At 33.3% G+C, this 24,278-nt stretch overlaps 1 protein-coding gene across 1 annotated transcript in view; it reads right to left on the reverse strand.

The window, feature by feature from the left end:
* Positions 1–4,876: 4,876 nt before the first annotated feature.
* LOC126692494 (uncharacterized) overlaps positions 4,877–24,278 on the reverse strand; it is a 44,881-nt gene continuing 25,479 nt past the window's right edge. The window contains exon 24 of the mRNA XM_050388120.1: positions 4,877–5,164. Within this exon, the coding sequence (XP_050244077.1) occupies positions 5,084–5,164 (81 nt within the window). The 3' untranslated portion in view covers positions 4,877–5,083. The remainder of the gene's footprint in view (positions 5,165–24,278) is intronic.

The raw sequence follows: 24,278 nt of genomic DNA on the forward strand, positions 1-24,278 counted from the left end.
AATGGTCAGAATTTGAACTTTTTGGAAGATTCCTGGCCTACCTGTCTGGACCTTTTCTTTTTTGCTTTTGGGTTTCTTTTTTCCTTTTGGGCCCCTTCTTTTCTTGCTTTCGCTTTTCCTTTGGGCTCATTCGTTTTTTGGTTATTTTTTTTACCCGTCCTTTTTTTTTTTGCCTAAATACAAAAACACCCCTTGGGTATGGGTTAATTACAAAAACATCTAGTTCTTGGTTTTCAATTCTTTCTTTTATTATTTTTTGAAATTTTCATATCCCTCAAATTGACCTCAATAGCTCTCATATACACACAACCAGTAGTGCGAATTAGTTTTTTTTTGGCTGAAACTTGTAGTGCGAATTAGTTAATGAGTCTTCTTGATATGGTCAATTGGTCATATGTTATGATTTTTTTTTTTTTGAGAAACTGGTCATATGTTATGATGGTCATGTAATTTTTTCACTCATAAGAGTTTACAAAAGTTAGTCTAAGTGTGCATTTGGGAAGGAATTTTCATCTGGTTTTTTGCATTCTTTTGTTTGCAGGTTCCATATCATCACTATTTGCGAGTCTTACATAGGGCCTATGAAAAGAAGCTTATAAGATGCTAGCGTTTAGCAGTTTTTTTTTTTTTTTTTTTTTTTTTTTTTTTTTCAATATTAACATTACTATTTGTGAGTCCAACATTCAATATATTTTACTAGTTTCAAGGGGCACATCCTTCGGAACCCCTAGTTACACAGTGTACTTTTACTTTTAGTAAAAAAAAAAATAATAATCAATATATTTTATTTAGTTTTTAACTTTTATTTACATTATTTTTAGTAATTTTTTTTTAATGTACGACAGTGGAATCAAAATGATCTATTTCTTTACTTTGTAAGTTGTAACCTCTTTATTTTATTTTATTTTAGCTAATTAGCTATACGTTTTTAATACTTTTATTAGTTGAGGAGGGTAGTCCTGTGATTTCAAGCCAATATTATTGGATAACTAATTGGTCTCAAGACTCAACAGACTAGAGGACGGCCACAGCCCATTGCTTGGCGTCAAGGGAGAGGGGTGACTTGTTTTAGAGTAAAATAAACAGAAGTTTTGCCTTTCTCTATTGGTTTTCTAAATATAAATGAAGATAGTTTATTTAAAATTAAACAAAATTTTTATTATAAAAATATAATTATTAGTTAAATTATTTATTAAAAAAAATATGCAACACATGCGAACGTATAGATACATTTAAAATTAAATATAATTTTTATCATAAAAATATAATTAATTAGTCAATTTTTTTTTTTAAAGTAAACGTAATTAGTTACATATTAAAATTCTTACCTAAATTTAATACTACTTATGATAATTTTTTTCTTCTAATTTTTAATAAGATAGAATGTGTGGTGATCTTTGTTATGCGGTAATTTTTATTGAGTATAGGTGATTGGTTTTTTTATTTTATTTTATTTTATAATTTTTATAATTCATTAGTATTAGATTCTTAGTATTTTGCACTCATTAACTCATTTGGCACAAAAATTAAAAAATTTAAATGGATAATTATAGTGTGATCAGCGACAGACATGGTAGGGGCCAGCCCACCCTAGCCCAACTTTTTTTTTTTTTTTTACTAGGTATATTTTATGTTTTTAATAGTTGGGCCCCTCTCTCCCAAAACCTTGGCCCCCGTTAGCCAGCCCCGCCCAGACAATCCAGACCCAACCCAACCCAAAAAAAATTAAAAACCCATTAACCCACATTATATACAAACTGAATTCTAAAAAAAAAAAAAATAGAGAAGTCGAGAGAGAGATCGAGAGACAGAAATTGGAGAGAATAAAGATAGTCCAGTCCAGCTAACTCATGTAAATCCTCAACCTAAAAAATAATAAATTTATTAAATATTTTATCTTGACTTCCTAAAAAAATTTTGAACACCCTACTTTGAACATCTTGGGAAAAAATTTATCTTTAGCTTACTTTGGAGATGACTGTAGAAGGATATTACCAACCTTCAATGGATTAAAGATCTACATTTGTGAGCCTTTGACTCTTCTAATTTTTTTCTTTATCTGTTCGTCTCCCTTATGTCTTAATCTCTGGCGTCCTGAGTCTCCTAACTCGCTAAGTTTGGTCTGTTTGCTCTTGCTTGTCTTTTTCTTTACTTACTGATTCGATTGCTCTAGGAATTACAACCATAATCCACGTGTATGGATTAGATTTACAACCATGGTACACGTGTTTTAGTTTCAGTAGTTTGCTCTTTCTTTTTTCTTCTTTTGTTTCTCTTTTATTTTACCACCACACACGTGTATGGTATACTGGGATAGGTATGACTTTTCTTGATTTTTATTAAATTAATTATATTATTATATAACATATTAACAATATATATATAATAAGCTACTTTTAAAATAGATAAAAATATATAATATAAAAAATAAAACACTAAAATGTGCAAATCATTATTTGATTAGATTTTTTTAATGCATTTAATTTCAAGAATTGTTTGTCTACTTTGCAACTTTAACTTATTAGTATTTGTTTTATATGTTAGTCATTAAGTACTTAATGGATAATAATTTAGTTTTGAATCTAATCCCATAAGCAAGTTAAAAACTATTTGATCTATTCATGATGATATTTCTAAAAAAAAATACTATTCTTTTGGATTCTAATGTTGAGTTATAAAATAATTAACTTATATATTGAATGGTATTTACATTATACTTTAGACTAGTATATAAATTATGAATATAACATATATATACAAATCTCGTTTTTGTTTGACGCACCCAAAGACAAGTTCCAAGTTACGTCATTGTTAGGATTTTATTCACATAACTTAAGTTTCTTAATGACCACCTTAAAAATATTTCTAGAATCGTCACTAGTTATATGGATGCTTATTTAGATTTTTTTTTTTTTTTTTTTTTTTTTTTTTGCTTATACTCCGGCCCCCCGAACTTGAAATCCTGGGTCCGTACCTGGATGTGGTCCTATGGGCACAAGGGGGGGGGGGGGGGAATGAGTTGACTACAGGTCCTCACATAAATTTAGACACATGGTGCAAAATTGGATTCTAATTTCAAATTCTAATTAAATTTTCTCTAAGCTTTACCTATATATATATTCTTAGTATTTTGCACCCATTAACTCACTTTTTTTTTTGAGAGGGAAACACATCAAACTTTATTAAGAAAATCCAACAATGTCATCTTGGACAACAGAATGTATGGGTGGTGGAACATCCTCCATCCACACCGAAAAACCTGAGATACAAAGAGCATGTCTTGCTAACTTATGCGCAACCTTATTACCCTCTCTCTTTACATGAGAGTAAAGTAATTGATTAAAAAAACTAGCATTAAATCTAATATCCTCCATTAACAAACCATCCGTGGAGAGATAGGTGTTGTTCTTGATCAACGCCGTAGCCAACACCAGTTAATTAGACTCCAAGATGCCGCTGTGAAATTCCACCTGTGTTGCAAAGGTTAATGTTATTGAAGCTGCCATGGCCTCAATCTCCAATGTCGTGTATAATTGTGGTAACTGTTTAGCCATTGAAGCCAAAACCATATCGTTTTCGTCTCGGATCACCACGCCAATGCCCGATTTGTTCTGGTCTTTGAAAGTAGCACCGTCATAATTAATTTTCACCAAGCCTTGTGATGGAGGACGCTATCTGGTCTAAGAGGGAGTGGCTGTTACCTGTGGAAGTGGAGGCATAGGATTAATCTGTGCAAACTTGGCGAGACACTCTCTTGCCGTTGCAACAATCTGATGATAGCTAATGGTGGTTTTGTTCAGACGTAGCAGGTTCCTTTAAGTCCAGATGAGCCAGGATGAGGTGAAGAAAAACTCCAGGTCTCGCTGGTTGGTAATGAGCCATGATAATAGCTCTTTGAAGTCCACAAAGGTGTGGTTTCTTCTGCATTGCCACTACATATCATCCTCCCAAACCACAAAGATTAAAAAACTTAAGTGGATAATTATGATGTGGTCGCTACATAAATTTAGACACATGTATGGTGCAAAATTGGATTATAATTTCAAATTTTAATTGAATTTTCTCTAAGGTGGAGTTTGGATAGCATTTTCAACGCTTGCGTTGTGCGCTTGCGTCTGTCAATGGGTCTCGTACACTGTTTACAGAATCCACAAACCTCTTTTTTTATAACAAAATTTTCATTAAAAATGGGTTCTATGGTACTATTCACACATTTAAAAATTATTTTGCTACAGTATTTTTAGTTTTCAGTTTTTAATAATAAGCGGTATCTAAACAGACCCTAAGTTTTACATATATATATATATATATATATATAGCATGAAGAAATGTGAAAAGAAATAAAAGATTAATGGCTTCTGAAAGGGTTTATGTTTGGGAGGGGTTGGACTTGGTGTTCCAGCCAAACGGTAGATAAAATCTTGCAGGTAGTAAGTATACTAAAACTGTTGGTAGTTTGATTATCCCCCCCCCCCCCCCCCCCAAAAAAAAAAAAAAAAAAAAATTCTGTCGGTAGTTTTCAGTTACATGGACAACATAACATACGAGATTACGGTGACCATACCTCTTTTTTTTTTTAGTTCTAGTAAACAAACAAATTAATGAGACGGATCCAAAAGAAGCAGAGCAGGGACAAAGGAGCTTCTTCTATCCAGGTCATAAACTCCACACCGTGCTGGGCATGTCTAATGTCTTGCCAGCAAGCATGTGAGCAACTTTGTTTGCTTCTCTTCTTTCAAAAGATAGTTCCAGTATTCAAACTGTGGCACATTCCTCAGCAAGGATGAGTCCATATCATCGCTTACTAAGCAAATAATAATAAAAATTACGTCCATCTATACATGTTAAGCAAGAGAATTTTAGCCATGCTTGGGTATAGTTTGAAAATGCTCGAGTGGAGATTCATGTATTGTTAGCGAGGGACGTATATCTTCTCGCTTTGTTTTCATATAAAGTATTTATTCGCCGTGGAGGGGTAACAGAATATTTTACAGAGGCTAGTCTTCTTGTTTATTACACGCTCAATTACAAAGATAAAGTTTCTGAAGAAAACAAATTAAGGATACACTATCAAAGGTGAGTTTCAGGTGGATCTCTCTGATGCCAAATCAAATAGCATTCGGAAGAACTGGTGAGGATACATGGGTGCCTGCTCTGATAGTGCCTGAGATGTTCACAGATATAAGTAGTTAGAACTTAGAGAAGATATTGGTAACACATAGCATTGTGAAGGCATGTTTGATAGGCCAAAAACGTATTGACCCCTTGTGATGAATTAATTGATTAATTAGCCAAGTTTATTAATTAATCAAATTAATATGCAATTGTACGTGGCAGCACAAACAAATCACCAATTAACTAAAGCATGCAACGGAAAATAAATTGACACGGTGATTTGTTTACGAATGGGGAAAACCTACACGGCAAAACCCCATTGGGTGATTTTAAGGTCGCCACTCTCAAAAATCCACTATTATCAAAACAATCGGTTACAAGTAAAGGAATCCCAGTACTTTATACCAACCTACAGTTGAACCCTTACCCCAATACCCAATTAGACTTGTTCTGTAGTAACAATCTTTCATTTTCAATGCACGACTCCCAATACGTGACTAACCAATTACGCAGATCCCAGTACGCGACTTGATCACCAACTTGAGAAGGATGTTGGTTACAAAGTTCTTCTGTTCATCACACAATAAAGATCATGAGGTTGCTTGATCACAAAACCCTATGCTGTGCAAACACAGCAGCTTCTTCAAGAGAAAGAAGAACTAGGGTAAACTAGGTTTCCGGTCATACCTTTCTTCACACTTGTGGAATTGTGCTCTTGTGCAACTGTGCGTAACCTTTTATGGCCCTTAAAATAATCTTTATATATGTTTAGGGTTGTGAAAAAAGAAAGCCCAAACATACATTCACGAATTGAAAGAAAATCGGCTTGAAAAACTGAATTTCATAAACCTTGATAGATAACCATCTATCGAGCTAGCTGTCGAGCCACGGGTTTCAGCAGCTTTTAAACATCGATAGATGCTAGCTGTCGAGATTTAAAATCCTGCACTTTCTCACTTGATTCTTAGACAGACTTGCATGGGTTTAACACTTGAACTTGAACCATTGTTTCTTGAAGCATTAAACTCATCCTAGATCTACCTAATTACAAGTAAAGTGCGTTTTGTCAAAAGATTAGCCAATTACATAAAATGTTGACATATGTTCCTAACATCAAATCACATATGTCCTAACAATCTTCCCCTTTGGCAATCCATGACAAAACCACAACAAACAAATGAACATATGAGAGAAGTCATAAATCACTCAACTCATTCTCACTTGTTGAATACAATAAAATCTTTCCTAACACAAATTCTTGAAAAACTTTGCAAGAAAAGAGTTTATGGCAAGTAGACTTTGACAACCTTTATTTTTGAAACACTTTAAACAAAACTCATCACGGCATCTTAGTGTGAAACAGAAATAATAGATTGCATACAATATATAAGAAACATGTGTATTAAGAGAGAAAAGAAACAACACATGTAAAGATAGGTGAAAGAACTGTAATAACAACCTCAAATGTATATATATCAACAAGTACAAGGTTTGCTATCACAACATGATCACAAGATTCAAGGTACATGAACAATGTATCTAAATTAGAAAGAAAAGAAAAAGATGCATAAAGTCCTCACTACATCCCTCAAAATATACACTCCTCCTAACAAAAATCTCCTATACTAATCCTCCTCCTAAGAGTATGACTACTCTCATAACCAAAACTACTCCCCCCTTTTGTCACGAGTGACAAAGGGTAAGAGTATCAAGTAGACATCTTGTCAGCACTGGAAGAGCTAGCAGCATCATCCTCATCAACATCAGAAGCATCATCATCACCATCATCGTCCTCATCTTCAGATGCTAGTGGAGAAGGAGAAGAAGTAGCAGTGTAACCACCCATGGCAGCCTGGCGTCATACGATACGACCAACACGGGTGTTCACCTGACACAAATCATCACTGAGAGTGTCGAGGCGAGCATCCATGCGCACAAGCTGTGTCGTGATGTCCTTGAGAGTCACACCGCCCGAAGAAGAAGAGGGAGCGGATATGGATGGAGCTGAAGAAAGGGGAGGAGCTGCCGTCTCGAACCGCCTCAAACATAGCTGCACCTCGCTCCATTTAACAGTAGCGGCATCTATGGCACACATGACATGGAAGTGGTCGGAAACGGGAGAGGGAACAGAAAAATGGCATAAAATCCTCGTGATAGCCGAAGGGAAGATGAGCTTATCACGGGTCGTCATATCCCTATATACATCTATGATGAAAAGAATAAAATGAGAAGAAAAATTTATAGTAATATGCTCTAAAAGGGAAAGCAAAAATTGAGCACGGGGCTCGGTAATGGAGTTATAATGAGATAAAGGATGCAAAATAAAAGTCATAACCATGTTAAGAAACCTAGGGCCTTTAGCAAAGGCCGTACAAGAAGTGAACTGACGATCACCCTAATCAGAGGGATGCACACAAAAAGAGGATATAAGCTCGTCTTTGGACATAGTCTTCAGACGCTCACAACCGGGGTAGTTAGGGTGCTCTACCCTCGGGACATAGAGTACCTTGGATACAATATCCAGAGTGACCACAATATGCGTACCTCGAACGCGAGTAACAAAGAGAGGTACTAAATAATCAAATCCATGCATGTTGGAGTAGAACTCCTGAATAACCTCGAATGGACAAGTGACCAGGACATCACACAGTGACTCCCAACCCCTACTATGAATGACAGTGGGTAGGTCAGTGTCAGAGAAGTCCGACAAAATAACTTGGTGTTCCGAATGAACGCCTCGTCTAGAAAAGTTCTCCGAAAAGTCTTGTTAGGCTTTATCATCACGAAACCAAACATGTGAAGGAGTAGGATCAGAAGAAGTGGATGCCCCGAAATGCAAAGGGTTCCGAGACGAAGGAGATTTACGTTTAGGTGCCATGACGTAACTAACATAAACGAGAGAGAGAGAGAGAGAGAGAGAGAGAGAGAGAGAGAGAAAGAGACACGCAGAAAAGCACCAAACACAATCAATATATAAGAATATAGAGAATATAAGGTACGTATGCATGAAAATGCATGAGCATGTGATATGCAATAGTAAAAACATCATGAGCTCAGCCTAATCCAATCCTACCAACATACATTAATTTCAACAAAGTAAACATACATCTATAATGCATGAAATAGTGTTATAATGCAAATGTGATGCAATGCATGATGATTTAAAGTCATTTTCACAAGGCCCATCCTAAAAATTTCACAAAAACTCCATTGATTTTGAACAACCCCAAAGTTTATCAAAAACCCCAAAAGTTAAGTCAGAAAACATGAAATGCATGATAGAATGAGTGAAAAGGAGTCTTACCAGAGAAAAGAATTGATCTTGAAAAGACACGAAATAGTCGAGAGGTGAAAAGACACGAAACAGTCGAGAGAGATCGAGGAAATGAGATCTGAAATTACGGGATCACTATATATAGAACCTCTTAAATCTTGATAGATCGAGAGGTGTCGAGGCTCATAAAACTTGACAAATGCATTTATCGGGCAGGTATCCAGAGGTGTCCATAGCAAAAAGAGGCTCTATGAATCGAGGAGCTATCAAGTATCAATCGAGGAGACATAAACTTTCTTGATGGATCAAAGAGCTATCGAGAAGCTATCGAGATTGCGATAAAAGGAAGCTGAAGAGCTCGATAGATAAGCTATGTGTCGAGGAGCTGTCGACATTGCTTAAAAACAGTTTTTCAAGAAGAGAAAAAACATAGACATGATGCAATCAAACATGCAATTCAACCAATGATCCAAACACCATTTTAATCTCTAAAAAATATCTCTCAACAAGAAAAATGTTAAGCACATAGATCCCAAAACACACACACACACACACTAAATAAGTCTAATCAATTTTATATTTCAAAAACAAGTTAAGACAGTTTAGTGAGCATACATTAACACATGTATTCCTTGTGAGGGCCAAATCACATTGTACCTGCACATGTATCAAAAGTAGCAAAGAATATTATGTGTTGTGTGTGAAAAACATCGCAAGATTGCATAAGTGTCTACATGTTATGACGATTTGAGATATGAAAAAATCACTTTAACTCACACAATCATAACTGTTTGATGGGGACTATCACCATCGAGATACATCCTATAACTCCCACATCTCCTAGAATACACGCTTGCAATCATATATAAAGCATTTTCATCTTTTTGCTTTTTATTTTTCTTTGCATATTTTTCTTTTAAGCAAATCACGCATAGGCATATAAGAGAGAGAAAAGAAATACCCAATTACGTTAAGCTTTTGACATTGCACTTTTGCTATGCCGAAGCATACATATGTCATTTCATGATTGGTGGGCAACAATGGTGAGATGGTTATTTATGACTTTCTCTTAGGATTTCCTAGTCCTTCTTGTCAAAAAGAGTGATACGAGTGTTAAGTAGAGACTACTTAATCTTACTCATCACAAATACGAGCCACAAAGCTTACTTGCTTAGTTCTGCATAGAGATGCTCATCTAAGCTACAAAAGATACAAAATTTAGAAAATTTTATTTCAATGGCCATCCAAGGTACACAAGTACCAATGTACACAAACACACACTGTTTTTGTATTTTTCTGATTTTTCAATTTTTTATTTTTATTTTTTTATATGAAATACAAAATAAACCAAAACTGAAAAGAAAACAAACAAAAACAAGTTAAACAAAGAAATGCATAAAACTAGACTGACTCAAAATGATAAAGCAAAACACACAAGTAATGCAAAACAAAAACACGAGGGGAAGAGAGAGAATAAGTGACAGAATCACTTGGAGCCCTTTTCCTTCCACACTTTGGAAGAACCTTTCGTTTAGCAAACCCTTGATTCGATGGTGAGGGGGAAGAATTAAAATCATTCAAGTTTGAAAGGAACATGAGGGCTTTGAGAAGATCTCCAAGAGGAGCAAAAGAGGATGGAAACTGATTCTGGTCTCCTAATGCGATCATGCTATTGCTCTTTTGAGTGGCTAACCACTTGTAGAGATTAGGTCGAGTATGTCCAGTTGCGCCATAGTGATGACAGAAATGCTGCTTTTTCTGTTTAGGTTTTTGAGAGTTTCCCTTCTTAGCCCTAGGGTTTTTAATCTCTTTCTTATCAAGCTTAAGGGATGCTCCTAAGATAGATTTACCCTTGTCTATGTTCTCACTAGCTAATTCATTTTTAACATTATTATTCTCAGTTTCAATATTATTAGCAGAAGGAACAAAAACAGTAGTACTAGTAGAAGTAATACTAGGAGAAGAGAAATCATACCCTAAACCGGTTTGATCGAAAGCCGATTTTTGAAGACTGAGCATCTCATCGAGCTTAGCACTTGAAGTCCTTTCCAGCTGAGCTCTGACTTGGAACAGTTCTACCTTAAGCTTCTTGGTCTTCTCAGCCAATAAATTATTCTCAAATCTCAATGCTCCAATAGTTTGATTGGCCTCATCAAACTTTGTAGAGATTTCTTCTCGCTCAAGCTCCACATCACTAAGCTTCTTGGTGGCCAGCCTATACAACTTCTCATGCTTTTCAGAAACCTTGTATAACATTGCATAGACTGTGTGGATGTCATCTTGTTCATCTATCTTCTCAAACTTAGACTCTACCAATTCCTCTTCTTCATCCACATCTTCAACAATCCCCTCAGTAGGATTTACAGTGGCAGTGAAGGCATTTAGGATTCCATCATCCTCATTATCGGAGTCATCCTCAAGCTCAATGTCACTCAACGTAGCAACAAGTGCCTTGCTCTTCCCGATAGTCTTGCGATATATAGGGCACTCTTGTTTCATATGACTGAAACCTTGACACTCAAAGCACTTTGGTCCTAAAGGTACAGTGTACTGACCGCCATCCCTAGCATCATTCTTCCCTTTGTCTTGACTCTTGAATTGCGAAGAATTGGATTATTTTCGGTCCTTGTCATATCCTTTCGCATTGGCATTCTTCATAAACTTCTTGAACTGCCTTGTGATATAGGATTTCATCTTAGAATTTTCATCGTCTGAAGACTCGTCAGTGTCACTGCTCTTGGTTTTCAAAGCCATGCTCTTGCTCTTACTCGATTTCCCTATCCTTGTCAAACCTAACTCATAGGTTTGCAGATTTCTAACCATCTTAGTCAAAGGAATTTTGTCAATTTCCTTTGACTCCTCCATCTTGATCTCTTCAATGCTTGTAGTAAGCCTCTAAAGCTTTGAATTTTTGACAGCCTTAGTTCCATCATAGGTTGTCTGGATGGTCCATGCTTCCTTTACAGTTTCAGTGGAGGATATCTTCTTGAACTCCTGATTCATGACTGCACTGAAAAAAGCATTCAATGCCCTGCTATTGAAGTTTGCTGTCTTGATCTTAGCATCATCCCAGTCGGCCGGCACTTTCGTAGGCTTGGTCCAGCCTATCTCCATAGCTTGCCACACTTTCTCATCTAAAGACTACAAAAAAGCTCTCATGTGTACTTTTCAGTATGCATAGTTAGTGCCATCAAATAAAGGAGGTATAATAAGAGACTATCCTCTATCCATGACAACCAAGGGTCAATGGATCATACAACAAAAATTAACCTTAATCAAAGTGTGCCTGTTCTGATACCACTTGATAGGCCAAAAACGTATTGACCCCTTGTGATGAATTAATTGATTAATTAGCCAAGTTTATTAATTAATCAAATTAACATGCAATTGTACATGGCAGCACAAACAAATCACCAATTAACTAAAGTATGTAGTGGAAAATAAATTGATACGGTGATTTGTTTACGAATAGGAAAAACCTACACGGCAAAAACTCCACCGAGTGATTTTAAGGTCACCACTCTTGAGAATCCACTATTATCAAAACAAACAGTTATAAGTAAAGGAATCTCAGTACCTTATACCAACCTACAATTGAACCCTTACCCCAATACCCAATTGGACTTGTTGTAACGACCCAAGGAAAAGCACTAGCCACAGCTGCGCTTTACCTCAAAAGGACTAGTCACAAATGAGGCTCCTTGCAGTTGTTAATAAAACCCAGATCTACCCAGTAAATACCTGATGTGGGACTCATCACACACCCACACACATCACACAATCAATCAAATTGGGGCATCACAATCTCCCCCACTTAAATCCCTAACGTCCTCGTTAGGGCTTTTCCTTTGGGTCGTTACACTTTTTCTGTAATGACAATCTCTCCTTTTCAATGCATGGCTCCCAGTACGTGACTAACCAATTGCGCGGATCTCAGTACGCGACTAACCAATTGCGCGGATCCCAGTACGCGACTTGATTACCAACTTGAGAAGGATGTTGGCTACAAAGTTCTTCTGTTCATCACACGATGAAGATCATGAAGTTGCTTGGTCACAAAACCCTATGGTGTACAAACACAGCAGCTTCTTCAAGAAAAAGAAGAACTAGGGCAAACTAGGTTTCCGGTCAAACATTTCTTCACACTTGTGGAATTGTGCTCTTATGCAATTTTGCGTAACCTTTTGACGACACTTAAAATAATCCTTATATATGTTTAGGGTTATGAGAAAAGAAAGCCCAAACATACATTCACGGATTTGATGAAAATCATAATTTCATAAACCTCGATAGATAGTCATCTATCGAGCTAACTGTCGAGTCACAGGCTTCAGCAGCTTTTAAACCTAGATAGATTCTAGCTGTCGAGATTTAAAATCTTGCACTTTCTCACTTGATTCTTGGACAGACTTGCATGGCTTTAACACTTGAACTTGAACCCTTGTTTCTTGAAGTATTAAACTCATCCTAGATCTACCCAATTACAAGTAAAATGCGTTTTGTCAAAAGATTAGCCAATTACATAAAATGTTGACATATGTTCCTAACATCAAATTACATATGTCCTAACAATGTTGATGTAGGCTTTTCTCTAAAGAGAGAGAGAGAGAGAGAGAGAGAGATTTAACTGATGATTTAGAACAGTGGAAGGTGTCATTCCAGGCACTGTATTAACCCCTTTGATCAAAACCTGCAAAAGGTGGAATTTGATCGAGGAATTAAAAAGTTCAGTTGTGTACAAAAATCAATCAGGTGTTGCATTATTGACTCATGATTATAGGAAGGCAGAATTTCTTTGGAAATGCACATGGAGCCCCAAGAATTCAATTATTCATGCTAAAATCTTTCCCGTGTTTGTAATATAGCAAAGCGCAATGGGGAAAGCTTGTCCTGTGGCACTATGAAATCAACATACCTCTCCGCTGTCTACATTAACAAATGCATCAATCCGTGAAAATCCTACCAGTTGCAATTTGTTTGCAATCAGTTCAATACATTCTTTACATCTTTCCAAGGCTTCCTTACTGATTCATGAAGAAATAATACAACAATAATGTAGTTCCAAATAAGAATAAAGAATAATGGAAGAAAGTAAATAAGTAGGGAATGACACAGTATGAATTATTAGAACCAATACAATTTGACAGAACTCTGCTACCAGTCTGAAACATAAACTAGTTAAGGGTTCCTAACCCTGCATTGATCACTCATTGTAACAAAAAATGCAGAAAAATCAAATATAAAATTTAATACATAAAACAAAGAAAGGATAAAGTCACATCAAATACAATCATAATCATAGCTATTTGGACTATTTGGACTCAGCCTAGAAAAAGCTTTAGGTTCATTTATTTAGCAAATGAGAAGAAATCAAGTCCAAGTTTAGACTCAACTACTAGCCAAGCTCAAATAAATAATGTGTTCATAAACAAACTTGTGAGTACGAGACTCGATTTTAATAAATATAATATTATTTGTTTATATGTATACAAGTGTAAAAATATACTTATACTTTAGATTGTGTAAATTTGTATAGAAGTTCATAAGATATAAAATTATTATTTGCGATTTATTGATAATATAAATAGTACGTTTCGTAGTAACAATTATATATAATTTTAATAATACAAGAGTGGTGAATCTAATTATTATAAGTTCACATGTGAACAGAAACGCTTAGAATCTGAACAAAAACGCTTAGAATCTAAACACAAACGAATAGAGGCTGATGCAGAGTTGAAAGAAGAAGTAAAGCACCTCAAAAGCATGCTCGAACAACAAGCTATTCAAATGGCAGAACAAAGAAGACATTTTGAGGAACAACAAGCTAGTCAAATGGCAGCACAAAGAACACATTATGACAATATGATGATGCAAATGTTGCGTTGTATCACCTCGCAATCAGCCCAATCTAGTAGTGATCACTAAGGTATGAAGATCATCTCAAGCTAGTCACTGTTTTAGTACTATTGGATAAATTTGGAATGACTTGTTGAGCTGTTGGTACTAGTTTGCTTTTGCAATCCTTATCTTGAAAAATCTTTGAAAATATCCTTGGTCCCAAATTCATATGTTGTCTCGGTAATTGGTGTGGCTCTCCGGAAACTAAGATCTAACTTTATTTGTAACTTAAAAATGATAACTCAAATGTAACTAAAAAACTCGGTGTCTAGCTGTGAATAAATCGAAATGCATATTTTGTTGATAATGAAAAGAAGTCTTAAGCAATGAAATATCCTTGATAGAAAGTAAAATGTAGCCTTTGATTTCTAAATTTTCTTTCCATTAATTTTTGGATTAGTTTGAGTAGTGGCAGCAACAAAAACATCAATAGCGTCCACAATGATTGGACCGGAAAAAGAAACAGTGTATCTTTGAGATCATATGATCTTACGGTTTATAATGCAATTCATATGTTGACCCTTTTATATGTAGGCCAGAGAAGAAAAAAGTCTGGTACTGATGTATATCTGATTTATCTGTTGAAAGTTCAATGTTGTGATATTCTATTCCTTTAGTCTGATTGTGAAATTTCCATTTTTGTTTTTTTCAGGTGGCTTTGCTATTAATTTGGGTTGCTGATATAAGGAAACATGTGAAGAATTTAGAATTTGGGAAGGGACACGTATATAAAGCTGTGCATGTAACCGATTTTTATTTCCTTTCATTACCTTTGGCCTTATATAGGATGTATTAGGATTTGTTCTGTTCACCTACTACCATGTCAGATTGTGCAAAGAACCTTGTTTTTACAATTTAAAACTCTTGCCCGCGTTGACTATTGAATTAGATCATATAAATATTGATCGGGTTAATCAGACTTTTGGTATCATATAAATTCATACAATTATGAATTTTTGTGTATGTATATATATATATTTGTGCATGATTGTGGTGTTTTTTTTTTTTTTAAATAAAATAAAATCTTATTTTGAGGGTCAAGAGACCCATTAAATAACCTTATTTATCAAGGGTTGTAAATATAAATTTTTTAAACCTTGGTAAAAGGTTATTTAAGGGTCTCTTGACCCTCAAAATAAGATTAGAGCACTTCTTTTAAGGGCCACGAAGGCCGTTAAAATTTCCTTTTTGACGGTATATATTTCGAAGGTTATCAAGGGTCAATTGGACTCTTAAAATAAAATTTTTCAAGTTTTTTTAATACTTTTTTTAAGGGTTTTGACCCTTGAAAAAAGTCAAATTTGTTGTAGTGACAAATGAAAATCATTTTATCTAATTAACTCAATAGTATAATTTAGACTATAATTTAATTATTAATTTTAAACATAAATTTGTGAAGTGTAAAAAATTTTGGTCGTTGTATGTACTATGTATAGGAAAAGAATAAATCAAGTAACTAGTTGAAAATAAACTAGAGTTTGTTTGACAAGGAAATAAACCAAATCTAAATATGCGATCCAGTTTGGAGACGCGCTCAAGCTTGGCTCATGTTAGAAATAAATTAAATGAACAATATTTTAATATAGCTTAGCTCATCTACAATCCTACAATCTACCCTGTATAAAGACCATACATCAACAAAATAGACACATTAACACCAAAGAAAGTGCATCCCCTTCAAAAATCTATATGATATCTAATAGTGCTAAACTCAGCCAACAAACTGGTTGAAGGAATCCTTCGGAAAAGCATTTTATTTCCATCGAGCTAAAACAACACCCTATGTTGATATCTCTAGTAAACCAAAGCCATTGTTTAATAGCTATTTTGGTTCAATCTCTTTTATACAAATCATAAATTGAAGATTTATTTACAGTTAGACATACTCCCTTCTCTATTTACTTCCGCTCTCTATTTCTCTCTTCCCACTATCACTCTTAAATTTACTCTGTTTCTCAAATGCTCACCTCAACAAGCTCCCCATTTTTTCTGTCAATCCTCTTTCAAATAATTACATTAAAAACTCAACCTCCACCTGCATCATTACTAATAATCACATCTCTTTCAATCACAAACACACAAAAAACCAAAAATAAAAAAAAATAAAAAACTTGAGGGCGAAACCAATTCTCACTAAAGAATATGAAAACATATATAGAGAACCGGAGACCCTGAGCCATGACCAAAGCCTTTTTTTTTTTTTTTTTTCCTAGGCCAAATGGCAAATGCCTGTCTACAAACGTTGCTATATGTTTTACAAACGCTACTATAGGAAACCTGTCACACACTAAATTCCAGCTTGTTATTTGTTGCATGCAACAAATTACAAGCCGGAATTTTCTCAAATATCAAGCTGGAATTTTCTCAAACCTGTCACAATGTTGATTCAATCTCCATGGGAAATTATCAATTTTTAAGGAATATGGAGTTCAATACAGCAACAAAATAGAGGAAAGTTTAGTGTACATTTGACACAAAAAGATGTAGCAAGCATCAACACATGATTTTGAGATACCTTAACTGCAAACATTGGATATGCACATGATTGTCCATAACCTTCCTATGGCTATCCCGGATGCTTCTAGGGGTGTCTTCCCATCTCCAAGCTCTTGTCTACATGTGGGGCATTGGTTTTGTACCATTGTTTTACAGGTAGAACACAGTGTATGTCCATTATGGCACTGCAAAACTATAAAGTCAGTAGTCAGCAATTTTGAACCAAGCAGAACTAAGAAGAACATAAGTTACTTCATATAAAGAAAACCTTGAATTTTCCAAAATTGAATGCTATGATTAGAATATACAGCAGCTAGAGAAGCTCTTAAAAACAAGATTAGTGAAGTTAGACAGGTTTTCAGCACTACCAAATGCGATCTTATATATCTTCTATATTTTCAATAGTTTTCTAAGAAATGATAGTGGCTTGGACCAAACAAATTAAGGATGAATATATGAGAGTGAAGTGTTGCATCTTTGAAAAAGCTTCCTAAATTTGTTTAAAATCTTAGGCATTGCATCTTTGAAAAAGCATTGCATCTAGCAAGTATCTAAGTATACTATGCATCACTGACACTTTCAGATTAGTATTCCTAAAACTTTCTAAAATCATGAAACCTTCTAAATCCTAATCCATAATAGTATTCCTAAAACTAACGAATGTACTCTAAAATAATAGGGATCAATGTATCAAATTAGCTAATAAATAAATAAAGAAAATTTACATAGTATTTTTTTTTTAGGAAAAAAATTTACATGGTGCTTGACTTTCAAACATTGAGTACATTGTATTTTTATGGATCCGATTAATGTATACTTCAAAAGCATACATTAATTATCCATTTTATAAAAATTTTTATAAAAAATTGAGAAATTTGTTTAAAAAATTAATTACATTTTTATTTTTTATAAAAATTTTCTTAAAATAATTTACTAACCATACTAACGGTTAATGTTGGGTGCATTGCATCACATGGGTCCAGCCCACACTTTGTCTTGCCTCATTAAATGAGCTTGTTGTAAAAATTGCCAAGAAGTCAGCAAAGTTAATTGAGCTTGCTGGAGAAGCTTTCCAAAAAGAAGAATTGAAGTCATCCTTTTTATATATATACCTAAAAACAGAAGCGTAGCATTTATTGTTACTACACTCCAGTTAAACTACATCAGCAGCCATGTCATTATCATTTTTTTCCAATTTTTTTATATGATTTTTTATCATTTATAGTGAATTAAAAACTCTATTATATTACAATCAAAATATCATATTTATCTTATTTTTAACTATTCTTATTTATTATTAAATTTTCAATTCCATTTTAACTTTTCATATCCCCACTACTCTCTACCTTAATTTTCTTCAACGTTTCTCATTCCATTTTAACTTTTCATATCCCAACTTAACTTTTCATATCCCCACTACTCTCTACCTTAACTTTCTTCAACGTTTCTCATTCCATTTTAACTTTTCATATCCTCACTACTCTCTAACTTAATATCATTATTTTTCTATCACTTTATCTTTCTTTATTTTTGACTCTTCTTACTCTTATCCTCATACTATAAATTTGTCATCCTCTCTCTCATTCCATGCATAATTTTCTATTTTTTCACACACGAAAGGTTCTCTCTCTCTCTCTCTCTCTCTCTCTCTCTCTCTCTCTCTCTCTCTATATATATATATATATATATAGATTTTCAGTTTTTGGTTTTTTTTTTCTTACATCTCTACTTTAGGTTGATGAACTATTGTATTCTTTGAGTTGATACGATTTAGTTTTGTGTATAAAATGTTATCCTATTGTATTATAAAAATCTATATATATCTAAAAACTAAAGTATAGCATTTATTGTTGGTACGCTCCAGTTAAGTCACATCAGCAGTCATGTCATTATCATTTTTTCCCAATTTTTTATATGATTTTTTATCATTTAAAGTGAATTAAAAACTCTATTATATTACAATTAAAATATCATATTTATCTTATTTTTAACTATTCTTATTTATTATTAAATTTTCAATTCCATTTTAACTTTTCATATCACCACTACTCTCTAACTTAATATCATTATTTTTCTATCACTTTATCTTCCTTTATTTTTTACTCTTCTTATTCTTATCCTCATACTATAAATTTGTTATTCTCTCTCTCTCATTCCATGCATAATTTTCTATTTTTTCACACACGAAAGGTTCACTCTCTCTCTCTCTCTCTCTCTCTCTCTCTCTCTATATATATATATATATATATTTTTTTTTTTTTCAATTTTTGGTTTTTTTTTCTTACATCTCTACTTTAGGTTGATAAACTATTGTATTCTTTGAGTTAATACGATTTAGTTTTGTGTATAAAATGTTATCCTATTGCATTATAAAAATCTATATATATATATATATATATCTCTCTCCAAAAGTTGAAGCATAGCATTTATTGTTGCTATGCTCCAGTTAAGCCACATAAAAAACCATGTCATTATCATTTTTTCCCAATTTTTTATATGATTTTTTATCATTTAAAGTGTATTAAAAACTCTATTATATTACAATCAAAATATCATATTTATATTATTTTTAACTATTCTTATTTATTATTAAATTTTCAATTCCATTTTAACTTTTCATATCCCCACTACTCTCTAACTTAATATCATTATTTTTTTATCACTATATCTTCCTTTATGTTTTTACTCTTCTTATTCTTATCCTCATACTATAAATTTGTCATTCTCTCTCTCTCTCTCTCTCTCTCTCTCTCTCTCTCTCTCTCTCTCTCTCTCTATATATATATATATATATATTCAGTTTTTGGCTTTTTTCTTGCATCTCTAATTTAGGTTGATGAACTATTGTATTCTTTGAGTTGATACGATTTAGTTGTGTATAAAATGTTATCCTATTGCATTATAAAAATAGTATATAAAATAATGTTATTTTATTACATAGCATAACTAAAATAATTTGGTGTTTATCGCTATACATTTCATTTTTACTATTTCTTCTTCTCATCCTATTTTATTTAACACTTAAATTCAGCAACATTCTCCATATCATTAAATTATTTATATTTTTTCTCATTTTTTTTTAAAAATTAAACATATAATATTTTATTTAAATTCAATAAATAAAAATTGTTCTTATTTGTGTTGAATCAATACATTGAAACATTGGACCTAAATCCAAACCAAATTTAACAAATAAAAAATGCAACAAATAAGCCTATTCAAACCGACGTTAGATATGCATCTTTGGTTCAATATGTCAAAGAAAATGATAAGATGAGGCACTGACACCCAATGTTCCAATCCAAAACCCCAAATCAGTGTTTATTGTTACAACAAATCGTTGGATAATATATAGTTTTGCAAAGGCACTAAAAGAAAGTTTATAACAAATCAACAATTCTAGCAACCATGAACTCTGTAGTTTAAGATCTAATAAACTACAAGACCATTGTGAGTACCACAATATTTATAGGTTGCAAATAAAAGTGTCGAATTCATGAATTATTATAAATATATAATTTGTTGTTTTTTTTTGTCTATCATTTGTTGGAGGGCTATTCTAGCCTTTAAGCCCATGCAAGGTATCACTACAATGTAATGGGCCAATGGCGAAATTTGAGGGCCCAAAAGTCATTGCAAAAAAAAATGTTATAGAACTACTAATTTTATTAACAAAATAAAAATAATTTAATGTGACAGTAAATATAATTTATGTTACATCAACAATAGGAACAAGGTTGACCGAATTAGAATGAATGGACTACATAAGACCAAAGTGGACAACATGGACCGAATAGGACCAAGGTGGACATACTGGATCGAAGTGGACTGAATAAGAGTAATGTGAACTGAATAGGACCGAAGTGGACAAAATGGACCGAATAGAACCAAAGTGGACAAAAAGGACCGAATCAGACTAAATGGGATCAAATGGCCCAAATTGGACTGAAGTGGATCAAAGTCGATAGAATGGACTGAATAGGACCAATGTGGACGGAATAGAGCCAAATGTGAACTGAGTGGACCGAATTAGATTGAAGTGGACAAAATAGGACCAATATGGACCGCATAGGGCCAATGTAGAATATATAGACCAAAGTGGACTGAATAAGACCGAATAGGCCGAATTGGACCAAATAGAACTTTAGTAGATAGAATGGTCTAAATAGGACTGAATGGACCGAATAATACCAAAGTAGACAGAATGGAGCGAACGGGACCAATTTGGACCGAAAAGGACCGATGTGGACATACTGGACCGAAGTGGACTGAATAGGAGTAATGTAGACTGAACAAGACTGACGTGGACAGAATGCACTGAATAGAACCAAAGTGGACAAAATGGACCAAATTGAACCAAAGTTGACTGAATGGCCCAAATAGGACTGATGTGGATCAAAGTGGACAAAATGGACCAAATATAACCAAGGTGGACCGAATAGAGCTAATGTGGACTGAGTGAACCAAATTAGGTTGAAGTGGACAAAATAGGACCAATGTGGACCGAATAGAGTGAATGTGGACAAAATGGACTGAATTAGACCGAAGTAGATTGAATAAGACCGAATGTGATGGATTGGACTGAATAGAACTTTAGTGGATAGAATGGACTAAATAGGACCGAATGGACCGAATAGGACCAAAGTAGACAGAATGGACCCAACGAGACTAACTTGGACCTAATAGGAACGAGGTGGACATACTAGACCGAAGTGAACCGAATAAGAGTAATGTGGACTAAATAGGACGGAAGTGGACAGAATGGACCAAATAGAAGCAATATGGACCGAATTAAACTTTTGAATATTTATCATTTTATTGTATTTTTAGGTTCATATTTCTAATTTCTAATGTCTATTTTAGTTATTTTTTTAACTCAAAACTAAGGTTTATGTTTGGTAACAGTTTTTGTTTTCTATTTTCAAAAACTTTTTTTTGGGAATATAAAGAAAAAACAATTTTCTTGTATTTTTGAAAAAAAAAACATGTTTGGTTAGTTGAAAAAAAAAAAAAAGATAGTTTTTTTGAAGAAAAAAAAAAAGAAAATACTAAAATATGTTGTTATTAGAATTTGAATTCTAATGCTAACTCATTAAATGAGACAGATTCATTAAATTAAATGCGTGTTTTCATTGACTTTTGAAAATTAGAAATAGAAAACAGCTTTTTACATGTTTTCAGTTTCCTTCACAAATTGAATTTTAAGAACAGTTTTTGTTTTTTGTCCATTTTGGGTTGCCAAACAAGTTTTTTAGTCTCAAAAATAGAAAATTGTTTTTGAAAACAAAAAATAAGGGGAAAAAACAGTTACCAAACATATCCTAAAGATTTTAGCCCAAATATAATAAATTTCATACTTTTCAACACAAAAATGAAGGTTTTTTTTTTTTTTTTTTTTGAGCTAAACTTGAAAAGAAACCTACAAAAAGAATCAAGTTAAGACCCAATTAGTCTAAAATGTATTGAAGGGGGACTGAAATTGACCGAGTGGACCGAAGTACCTAATTGGACTGAATAGAAATGTTTTAATTTTTAGGAAGAATAAATTATCTTCAAAATAATTTAGAGAAAAAAGTATACATTATATTACAATATAAAATAATTATTTATTCTCACGCATCACATGGGTCTGTGACTAGTTATGTACAAATGTCAAGCAACATTTATGAAGGGATGAGTGTTGTCTATCCTACAAGCTAGAGAAGAAAGAAAAAGATGAAGAAATATAAATAAGGCATTCGGCCATTTGGTGTAGTTGAGAGAGAGTGCCAAAGAAAGTGAGGACTGGTGCAATCTTAAAGTACTGCGTGAGTGAGAGCAAGCAAAAGAGAAGAGAAAAATACAGAGTGTAAGAGAAAATTGTGAAAGATATACAGTGAGGAAGAGAGCACCAAGCATGGTTGTCAAAATCCCGATCTGGATCCTACGATCCTACGATTTTACGATCCCACCTGCCCAAAACGATCCGGATCTTTCAAGGATCTTTGCGATCATTCAAGATTGGTAGGATTGTATGATTCTGACGATCCCAAACGACTTTGGTTTCTTGTAATCTTCTTTAACATGAAAGAAGACTCAGTTAGACCTAAATGAAAAATAAAATCCCAATAGACCAAGTTTTCCACTCTAATATAGAGAGAGTGTCAGTTAGGCCCAAATAAAAAATATTCCAATAGAGTGTCATGTTTTGAGGTTTTTGACCTCTTTAAATGATGCTTACAAATAGATGTAGTGATGTATAGTAATTATATCAATTAATGTATAATTTATGTAATTAGCATACCAATGTGTATTTCTTGTTTTTTTTTTTTTCAAATGTAGGATCTTACGATTCACGATCCAATCCTATGATTAACGATCCCACCTACCTCTCACGATCCTACGTAAGATCTTGATTTTGACAACCATGACAGCAAGTGAAAAGAAAAAGAGAATTTTTCTTTGCTAAAGTTGTATTACTAAGTGTTGTAATCTCTATTTAATATAGTGAAATTATTCAGAATTTGTCAATGGTTTTTTCCTTCAAGGAGAAAGGGTTTTCACGTAAATCATTGTGTTCTTATGTTGTTTGTGCTTGCGCTGCACTTGCTGAAATTTATTCAAATTTATATAGAATTTTTCCCAACATTTAAGTCATTCTATCTTATGATTTCATCTCTTATTATAATCTGTAGGTACCCATTTTCAATTAAAGCTTTATATCACAAAATATGTGTTCCAGTTAGCTTAATTGGTAAAGTCTCTAGTAGTTGAATAAGAGATCTGGGGTTCAATCCTCACCTATACCAAAAACTAATTAGTGTCTTAGTCTAATGATAAAGAACTATCATCAGAAGCGGACACCATAAGTTGAACTCTCTCTTAAAAATAAAAATAAAAATTAAAAAAAAGGGTTGAACCTAAAGGTTTGTAATAACTATTATTTAGTAGGTGTATTAATTTCTAAAATTAATAAATTTCCAAATAAACAAACTTTCCATATGCACTTCACAATTATGAAAATAAAAAATCATAAAAAAACTAACTAATCTCTCTTTCAAATTTTTTTAAAAAAAAATTATTTTTTAGGATATATAATTATATGAGTAAAATATTTCCTAAAATATATCTTAGCTTTGATTTAAAATGTTTTCATTTCATTGTCTTCAAGATTCTATTATTGTGTTGTCATCAAACAAATGAATAGTACTAAGTATTACATTACAACATCTTGTATTCCTTGTAATACTATTCTTATTTTTTTGTAATTATCGTTACAGTTTATCAAATGTGCCTTTAGTTTCAATTGTGAGGAAGAAAAAGACGTGTATCTATGTTTTGGAGAAAAATATACCTATAAGTGTTGAATCCCATACATCTGTATATTAATAAACAAAGTATACATGGTTACAACTTATTCTAATAGTTCTCGCATTGTAAAATTAAAAAAAAAAAAATTATTGCATTGTTTTTTCATACATATCTCACTATATATAATACCCAACTATAAAAT

The sequence above is a fragment of the Quercus robur genome, chromosome 7 (assembly GCF_932294415.1).
Source record: "Quercus robur chromosome 7, dhQueRobu3.1, whole genome shotgun sequence".
In the NCBI taxonomy this organism is placed as follows: Eukaryota; Viridiplantae; Streptophyta; class Magnoliopsida; order Fagales; family Fagaceae; genus Quercus; species Quercus robur.